Source organism: Vipera berus (genome assembly GCF_964194415.1).
Source record: "Vipera berus genome assembly, chromosome: 7".
Classification (NCBI taxonomy): Eukaryota; Metazoa; Chordata; class Lepidosauria; order Squamata; family Viperidae; genus Vipera; species Vipera berus.
In genome coordinates this window covers 78660435-78670388 of record NC_138209.1, presented here as the reverse complement: position 1 = coordinate 78670388, position 9954 = coordinate 78660435, and the positions used below count along the sequence as shown (strand labels likewise).

Here is a 9954-nt window from a genome sequence, read left to right as displayed (position 1 = left end):
TCAAACAGTTGGGACACTATGCATAGAATACAGTACTGAATATGCAATAATTCACCATGCCGGTCCAATCTTTGCCCCACATTATCCAAACATCTGAACAGGCTGAGGAATTCTGGGAACTGAAGTCCACAAGGCTTGAAAAGTTGCCACGGTTGAGGACCCCTGACCGAGGCCAGAGTTATTTCTTGATTAAGGGAGCTGAAACAACAACTCGCCAAGACTTTAGTATAAATAGACTTTATTGAAGTCAGTACACTTCCGCGGTGAGGCTGAAGGTTGCGTCTACCTAAGCACATTGTAACATTTCACTTCTAAAAGGAATGTCAACAATCACAACGATCATGCACGCCATGGTCGAGAATCACAATTTCAGAAGCATTTCCAACCATTTCTAAAGAAATGCTTACAACATTGTTAGAGAGAGAGAGAGAGAGAGAGAAAAACTACTTTTAATAAACTGCAAAACATTGATCAGCTTTCCCCTCCCGCCCCCCGCCCGGTATGAGTTACAGTGTGAACACACACAAAGAAAAAGAGAGGCATACATATTTAATGTATGAAATTAAAATGGAATATTTACTGGAGAAGAAATGAAAAAAAAAAATCCCAAATAAAGGCAAAGAGCACAACCTGGAACTTTTTAAGAACTCCCATTTATCGTGTGAAGCTGTTCTCCGAGCAAGTTCGACTCAAAGGCCGCTCAGTACTGCGAGTATTCCTTGGACTGGAGTTTGGCGATGATGCGGTCCAGCTGTCTCTTTGCTTCGCATTGTGGGAAGTTGCTCATGTCGTAATATTGGGGAGCAATTTTCACCAACCTGCCAAAGAAAGGGAAGTCCCTCACATTAAGCAAAACACTCGCACGGGACACCGGCCGAGGCCATGGATCGGTCTAGGAGTAGCAGCGTCCCACAGTAAAGGGCCACCACGCAACCAGAGGAGTTTTAATCCCTCCTACGTAATGCTAACACGCTGTTATTTTTGTATGCCTTCAACTGGAAAGTTAATATTCAGGTGATAGAAGTCAGTAAAAGGGGTAATGATTCGTACAGGATACCAAAGAACAGAGTTGGAAGGGACCTTGGAGGTCTTCTAGCCCAACCCCATTCCACCCCCCCAAACAGGAGACCCTAACCCTATATCATTCTGGACAAATGGCTACCCAATCTCTTGTAGAAAACCTCCAGTGTTTTAGCACCCACAACATCTGGAAGCAAGTTGTTCCATTGGTTAATTGTTCCCGCTGTCAGGAAATTCCTCCTTAGTGCTTTGATAAATTTTCATCCGCTACTTCTTGTCCTTCCCTCAGGTGCTACAGTTTAGATTTTATAGGTTATCAAAAGGCCTTTGCCAAAAGAAATACTCCTTTCCCTGTATTTTATTTGCCCATATTTGTATCATAATGCTGTAGGAAAACAACTTCCTATTGTAGATAGATAGATAGATAGATAGATAGATAGATAGATAGATAGATAGATAGATAGATAGATAGATAGATAGATAGATAGATAGATAGAGATAGATAGATAGATAGATAGATAGATAGATAGATAGATAGATAGATAGATAGATTAGATGGACAGACGGACGGACAGACGGACGAATGGACAGACAGACAGGCAGACCAGAAAGAGATGGAAATCAGGTGTGTGTGTGTGTGTTTGTGTGTGTGTGTGTGTGTGTGTGTGTGTGTGTGTGTGTGTGTGTGTGTGTTAAGCAGAAGAAGAAACTAGTAAGACATTTCCCAGAGTTTGCAAGAATATTTTTATAAGACACCAAGAAACCAAGTGAATCAAGAGCAGCCAAACTTCTGGGGTTGTGTTTGGAATGTGGAGAGCCTGCTGTGGGTGCTGTCACAAGATGGCAGCCACAGAGGAATGGGCAACAGCGGGCACATTAGCTAGAAAACTAGCGCACACCCCATGCGCGCATAGAGGTATTCTTGCAGATAAAGGTAGAATTAGAAATTGGGAAAAGCAGAATAAAGGTAGAATTGGAAAATCGTGCTTTGCCACGTGCATTTCATATTTTTTTTAAAAAACAACAACCCTAAAGCATGTAAATAATGTAACGAAAATCAGACAAGATAGGGAATTTGGTGGCTATCAAGGGAGACGTCCACAGAAGCTTTCAGCCATCACTATGCATGTTCCAAATAACAAAATATGGTATTATCTAAGACGACAATACAGACACTTTCATTTCTGATCCCTCATTTTAGATTTCAGCTTGATCCTTGGCTTCTTAAAATCCCATTTTATGCCTCACAAAAGAATCCCAACCTTACTGAAAACAGTTCCCTTTTTTTAAAAAAAAACACGACCTTTGCTATTAATAACCACTGCAGTAATTTATTTTCTCTGCTTACAGAGAAGCAGCACCCACTTTCTCTTTACAGCATTCAGGCCGTATCCTTTGTCAGTGGTGGCTTTGCGCCCCCCCACCCACCGAAATAAGGCAAATTTAACTAAAGCAAAGAGGAGGTTATTCGTGTTCCGGGTCTCCTCAAGTTTTAAACAGACCGTTAATGCTTCGAAAAAAGGAAAAGAAAAGCTGAACTTTCACCAAAATCTACGCACTTCACGGTCAACTGGAGATTTGTTAAAAAATAAAATAAAAAATAAAATAAAAATAAACTAGCTTTGAAGAAAAAAGCAGGCGGGCAGGCTTACCATTCTGGTTTGATGTCTGTACAAGTGCGAATGTAGTTCTTTGTGGTGAGAACGAATTCGTTGTAGAGTACCCATTCTGGCTTGTGATCGAGAACTGTCGAGGGGTGCAACTGAACTACCTGGTTGTCTTTGACCGTCAGGTAGTGCCCCGTCCGTTCCAAATGCGCCACCTAGGAGGACGAGGTGACGGGTCACATCTCCAGCCAAGACAAGTCGTGCTTAGGCTGAGAAGGATTTCTCAGGAAATCTTTCAGCAGGAGTGAGAAGTCAAAAGCTGAGAATATGGTTTTTCCTCAAGCAGGACACTCTGATGCCTTGGACCGCTTTAAGCATCCCTGGGTGGGTGGGGGCTTGCATGACCCTCAACCATCCCACACAGCCCCCCCCCCAACCAGCACTTCACCTCCCAATGACCTTCACCTTATGTGGCCTCCCCATCACGAGTCCCTCACCGATGACTCACACCTGATCCAAGACCCTCACTTGACAGGAAGGAAGATAGCCATAGCCCTTAGACTTATATACCGCTTCACCGTGATTTACGGCCCTCTCTAAGCGGTTTGCAGAGCCGGCCTATTTGCCCCCAACAATCTGGGTCCTCATTTTACCCACCTTGGAAGGACGGAAGGCTGAGTCAACTTTGAACTGCTCAGGATCAAACTCCTGGCAGTGGGTAGAGTCAGCCTGCAATGCTGCATTCTAACAACTGGAAGGAAGGGAGGGAGGGAGGAAGGACTAGCACTTAAGACTTATATATCGCTTCACAGTGCTTTACAGCCTTCTCTAAGTGGTTTACAGAGTCTGCCTGTTGCCCGCAACAATCTAAGTCCTCCTTTTAACCACCTCGGAAGGATGGAAGGCTGAGTCAACCTTAAGCCGTTCAGGATCGAACTGCTGACAGTGGGCAGTTAGCCTGCAATACTGCATTCAAACCACTGGGAGGGAAGGAAGGGGAGGGAGGGAAGATAGCACTAGCACTTAAGACTTATATACCGCTTCACCGTGATTTACGGCCCTCTCTAAGCGGTTTGCAGTCAGCATATTTGCCCCCAACAATCTGGGTCCTCGTTTTACTGACTTCGGAAGGACGGAAGGACGAGTCTGTTACCGCTAATATATCCTGCTTTGTGGAAGTGCAACTAAAATCCCTTCAAGTCGCTCAACGATCAACTCGCTGTGTCTTTAACAGCAACAAAATGTTTAAGAAACAGGAAATCAGAGAGACCTCCTCCTCCTCTTCCTCCATTTGGGTGGGGGGACGTACCTGCATGAAGTAACCGGTAACCAAGGCCTTTCGTATATTGATGTAATAGTCTCTGCTGGTGAAGTCTGTGCTTCTGCGTGGCAGATTGAATCTGTCCATGATTCGTGACAGCTGTTGGCGTACGTTGTCTGCAGACATGAGGGACCTGTAGTTAATGAAGTTGTCATAGCACCACTGAACCGATTCATGATCTGCAACGTTTAAAAAAGGAAAGGGGAAAAAAAAGTCACGTCTCCTCTAAAACTCAGCATTTTTGACCAAATTAAAACAAGTACACAATCAGAAACCAGCCGGATGGCCAAATCAAGCCAACCAATTAAAACTGATAAAGTCTTTTCAGTTGTATGAGGTTTTAAAAAAAAATACACAAAGGCTACATTTGCTGCAGCACCAAGGAAATAAACCCCAAATTGTTTAATTTCTCTCTTTTTTTCCCAAGGAAGCCAGGACAATAGGAAGCAACAAGGGAGAATCAAATCAACTGAAGGAAGTGATTCTGGGTTGGTACATAAAATTAAATCTGCCGTGTGCCTTCCGTTAAAGCCCCAGAAGGCCTGGCCAACTAAACATCAGGGGGCTCAGACCTGGGATGGATTTCCCCCACCAAAATATGTTCTTATAAGACTATCAAGAATCTACACCAACTGGCTCTCCTCGAATGACTAATTAGTAATTTAGTCTATACAAATGCAAAATCCATCCAGCAATGTGTAACTTGTCCACTTGATCAGAGTGAATTATTTATGAAACCATCCCTTTCCCCCCCCCCATGGTAATGTGCAAATAAGACTGCCTTTTACTTTTTTAGCCGGCGTTTACCCATAGCCTGGGAACGCTCTTCTCTACCGATATTTCTAAAGAGGGCATGTTCCCCATTTCCATTACAGACCATCGGTCTGGAGGGCAAGTAAGAACTCTGATCAGTTAACAGTGGCCTTAAAAGTAAATTTTACAAAGTCAGCACCAGAATCAAAGCTAACTGCAACCTTGAACCCGGTTTATAAGCTGCCTAAAACTCTGCAACGCTGTACGAAACTAGGCGACATCCAAGTTAGGTGAAAACTGCCCTGAAGGCCGCAAAGGTCAGCTCAAGGTGAAGTAATCCTGTGGGAGGCAACCTCAATTCAAACTGTGAGGCACAGCCGGGCCAAGTGGATCTACTCACTTTGTTTAAAAGCGTGGTAGACATTCAGCAACGTCAAATGATCTCCGTCTATGTGGGCGAATCGCATCTTGGCCTCGTCGGCGGCTTTCTTGGCTTCCGTGGGGCGAACAAAACACTGTGGGACTAAACAAGGTTGGTATGGGCCCAACACAAACGCCCATATCGATGAGTCACGCATTCACAGACAGAGGTACAAGGCCTAGCTAGGTCAGTTCACAGAGCATAGGGCAGGGCAGGATGGCCTCCAACTGGATTCTTGGGCTGTCTACTACCTTGATTTGGGACATCAACACCTAACCACATCTGCAAGACAAGAGGGGGTTTCAAAGCTACAGAAGGCCTGGTTATTTTGACTAGAAGTAGGCATCCAAAAATCATCATCATCATCATAATAGTCTAGCCCAGGGGTGGGCGACCTTGGCTCTTTTACGACTGGTGGTCTCCAACTCCCAGAATTCCTGAGCCGGCCACGCTGAGGGGAAAGGGAGAGGTTTCCAAGCTGAGCCATGCCAGCTCAGGAATTCTGGGAGTTGAAGTCCAGCAGTCCTAAAAGAGCCAAGGTCGCCTACCCCTGGGCTAGCCTGAAGGCCATCAACTGGAAGGGCGGTGTGACCTTGGCACGGAACCAAATGCTGATAGCTCTGCCAGGCGCTGTGGAGACCAAACATCCTCACAGGAAAAACCCATGGTCAAGAGCAACCTGGGGGGGGAGGAAAGGAAGGTATTCAAGAAAATACGCCCCCCCCTTAAAAACAGTTAGGCAAGCATCCCCTCTCCTAAAGGAGAATACGTGTAGCTCAGGGTTGACATGAGGGAGGTCCTTGGCGCTCTCTGAGCCTGGCGATTTCCTTTCCAGACGTTTCATTACCAGGCTAGGTAACGTCATCAGCGCGCCGATGACGTTCCCCTAGTTTGGGTAGTGAAAGGTCTGCAAGAAAACAAGCTCGGAGAGTGCCAAAGACACCTCAAGCATGCCCTCTGTTGGCAAAGGATCAAGGCATTGCATTATAGCTCCATCACCATCAGCAAGCATTGCTATCAGCACCGGTGGCCAAAAAGATGGGTGAGCAAGAGTTGATGGCACGATGGTCCAGCTCTAGGACCACAGCGGCAGAGGTGGAAGGTAAGGCTCCCAGCGGTTTTATCAGATATATATTTATCATATAGATATGAATTTTGTGGACTAAAACTAGGCTCATTCTCATTAGGCAGAGCCTTCTCTTTATATAATGCCGTTTTTATCATTCTGAAGGTCATGAACCATACTTTCATTACTTAAGAGTAGGTAAATATCCCACAAAGCCGTTCGTTCAAGACTTTAAAAATCTGTTGTTGTTTTTTTGTTTTTTTTAAATGACTTTTACGTAGGAAAAGCTGAATCTTTTCATGAGAGATCCTGTAAAATTTCCCACTTGTTTTATACCGGTGCTTAAATAAAATTAAATCACCTTGGAGAGAAGAGAACAGGTTAAAAACGCTGCTCTCTTTAAATGCCTCGAAATTTTGATCTTGATCGGAACCCAAATTTAAAAAAACGTCCATTTAAGTTTTCTTTTTAAATGTAAATTTGCACAATTTTTTAGATTGGCCTCTTGGGAACACTGGGAAAAGACTGCAAAAAAACGGCAGAGAGATTGAATACTGCGAACAACTGCAATATGCCAGCAGCAATATTGCAAAAGGCTTACGGCTCGTAGCACAATTTTTAAAAAATAAATAAGGTGGTGAAAGTATAAAGTGAAATGTTTCTGCAAAAAACAAGTCAACACCCAGAAACTGGAAATATAGGAAACTGTGTGGCGCTAAAGTGACCGAAAACCATTAAATACTGAAGCACAAAAACTAGGTACGTGTATAGTCATGTTTATACTGCAAATTGACTAATGAAGAGCAGTACTAATAGTGAAGCTCTTAGGGGGGGGGGGTTGGGGGGGGGAAAATGGGATTATTTCAATTTAGACAGTTTTGCTCGGCAAATTACTGTCGCTCCTTCATCCATTAAGCTTAAGACGGTTTCAAGATTGCCATCTCAACTCTTCCCTAGACTGAAGGTCTTACTACATTGAATTACTTCTGGGAAGAGAATATTCTGAACCTGTTCTTAGATGGTTCTCATATTCTTTTGGTTCAATCTGATTATGTTTACCGGTTATTTTTTTGAGGGAGATGGGGAGTAGTTTGGTGGCGCTTTTTGGAAACCAGCGTAGAGACAACTATTCCTCAATTGTGTCCAAGGGGGGAAAAAAAATTATCCACAAGTTTCTTTTCCAGTGTATATACGCTACTACATCCTTAGCTTGAAGAACCGTAAATTCATGGTTTTTACGTATAGGTGCGCAATAAACATTTTGCAGCTGTCTGAGCAGCTGGGTTGTTGTTTTTTTTAAGAAAAACGTTCAGCGTACTCAACGTATACAATTAGAGGGAGTAAAACATAGCCCCTGCATTTAAGAATTCAGCTCCTCCGTGATTGCATGGAAAGGCAGGGTTCAACCTACCCCCATCTCCGCAAAGAAGCCTACAATTTGCTCAACACAATGATAATTCTGCCCTGCCCATCTGCTCTGGGTCTGAACTGTCAAATTTCGGCAATAAACATTGTAGCTAGTTTTTTTTTTTTTTAGGAAAAAAACAGGAAAGGAAAGGAAAAAAGAATATGCTGCAATAACTTGATTTCCTTGTCTCACCAAAAACGTTTACCTTTATGTTCTACCGTGAACCTGGCACATTTTGAGACCCGCAAAAAAAATATCTCCTTCTAACACTCCTTAACTGGTTAACGTTCCCGCCCGTCCCGCCCAATTATTTCTTTAATTAGTTATGGAGGCTTTAAGCACAACGTTTCTTTGCTTTTTTTTTTTTCCTTCCCTGGGATCGAACTGGGGTTGTTCAGAAGTGGCGATTCAAAGGTTTAAGCCAAGACCCAAAGAACCGCACTTTAATTCTTCACGGTCAAAAAGTTGTTAGGCTTGGATAACTGAAACGGGAACTCAACTTTCGAAGCAGGGCCTGGTGTAAAAACGTGTTTTTTTTTCCCTTTTCTCTTAAATTTGCATTGTCAGGCTCTAGGAACCATCTGGATACTAGCTAGGAAAAAAAACCCATCCGTGATAACCAAAGACTGTGAATAGAATAGGAGCTGGAAGGGACCTTGGAGGTCTTCTAGTCCAGCCCCCTGCTCAAAAGCAGGAGAAACATGTACCATCTCAGACAAGTGACTGTGGTTCAAACCCATTTCCCCCCCCCCATCGTATTGGTTTCTACTTTTTTAAAAAAAAATAAATAGTATGCAATGAAAATATTAAGCTGATGCCTTTCCCTCCAACAATTCCTTTTAAACAACGGATATTTTTCAACTCTGTGTAACCTCGTGAGGATTCTCTTCCGTCATCTTTATAATGTACTAGTAGTGGTGAATCAGGCTGTCACAATTTACAGGACCAAGAAAACAAAGCTAGTTCTGATTATTACTACGGCTCATTTTCGTAGCCAGAAATGAGCTTAAAAGAACTACAGTTTCTAATGAATGAGAAGTGTGTTTCCTATTATTATTATTATTTTTTTTTGAAAATCCCTTTTAACAGGCAAGGATTTTTTTTATTTTATTTTTTTTCTGGACGTGAGACGAGTTAGGTCACCATTTCACACACAATGAGTTCTGTAGCTTCAACGTTGATTTCATTTACGAACTTTACTCCGTGGTGAAGCCTACTACAGAGTACGTCTGATCGGCATAAATCAAGCTTTTTAAAGACCGTCAGTCCTGTTGCAGGAATATTACAAGCTTCCCCTAATTGGAGAGCTGGTTTTTGACTGGCATCTCTGTCCTTGCTATTACCTGACAGCATGGCAGTAATAGATAGAATCTCATTAGAACAGTTGTAGTCGCAACTTGCAATAACCATTTTAGCCAGCTGCGGGTCAAGGGGAAACTCGGCCATCATGGATCCCAGTTCAGTCAAGTCTCCGTCATCGTTTAAAGCCGCTAAGTAATTCAGAAGCTCCAAGGCTCTCATCAAGGTTTCTGGAGCTGCAAAAAACACACACACACACACACACAGAAACAGACACACGCTGCTGTAAGCAATGCCATTCCCGAAGCTGCTGAAATCCAAAAACAAATTAATTCAGCCGTAAGTAGCAATTAACGGAACTGCAGTTGGCTCTGGAGTACTGGGCAATCCCAGAGAACTGGCCGCAGACGGAGAGGGCTTAGCGAGCTGCTTCCAGCTTGTAAATGGAAATGTTTATTCCGCTGTATTTGAGGTGAATCGGTTTTCCTGGGCTAAGACAGGTTCTTTGCATTCTAATTATTGTTCAACTATTATATGAGCCACGGTGGCGCAGTGCTCAAAATGCAGCATTGCAGGCTGACTCTGCCAACTGCCGGGAGTTCGATCCCGACCGGCTCAAGGTTGACTCAGCCTTCCGTCCTTCCGAAGTCGGTAAAATGAGGACCCAGATTATTGGGGGGCAACAGGCTGACTCTGTAAATCGCTTAGAGAGGGCTATAAACCACTATGAAGCGGTATATAAGTCTAAGGGCTATTGCTATCTTTCTTTCTTTCTTTTCCTTCCTTCCTTCCTTCCTTCCTTGATGGTGCAATGGTTAGAATTTAGCATTGCAGGCTGACTTTGCCCACAGTCTGGAGTTCGATCCTAAGGGCTCAAGATTGACTCAGCCTTCCATTCTTACCAGGTCGATAAAATGAGGACCCAGATTGTTGGGGGTAAGAGGCCGATTCTACAAACTGCTTAGAGAGGGCTGTAAAGCCCTGTAAAGCAGTATGTATGTATGTATATTTATTTATTTTGTTTGTTTGTTTTATATACTGCCCTATTCCCGAAGGACT

At 43.5% G+C, this 9954-nt stretch overlaps 1 protein-coding gene across 1 annotated transcript in view; it reads right to left on the bottom strand.

Annotated features, from left to right (window-relative positions):
* Window positions 1-221: 221 nt before the first annotated feature.
* DHX15 (DEAH-box helicase 15) overlaps window positions 222-9954 on the bottom strand; it is a 32705-nt gene continuing 22972 nt past the window's right edge. Inside the window, exons 10-14 of the mRNA XM_081332452.1 lie at window positions 8940-9131; window positions 5102-5224; window positions 3937-4127; window positions 2673-2842; window positions 222-818 (exon numbers count right to left, since the gene is read on the bottom strand). Of these exons, the coding sequence (XP_081188578.1) occupies window positions 701-818; window positions 2673-2842; window positions 3937-4127; window positions 5102-5224; window positions 8940-9131 (794 nt within the window). The 3' untranslated portion in view covers window positions 222-700. The remainder of the gene's footprint in view (window positions 819-2672; window positions 2843-3936; window positions 4128-5101; window positions 5225-8939; window positions 9132-9954) is intronic.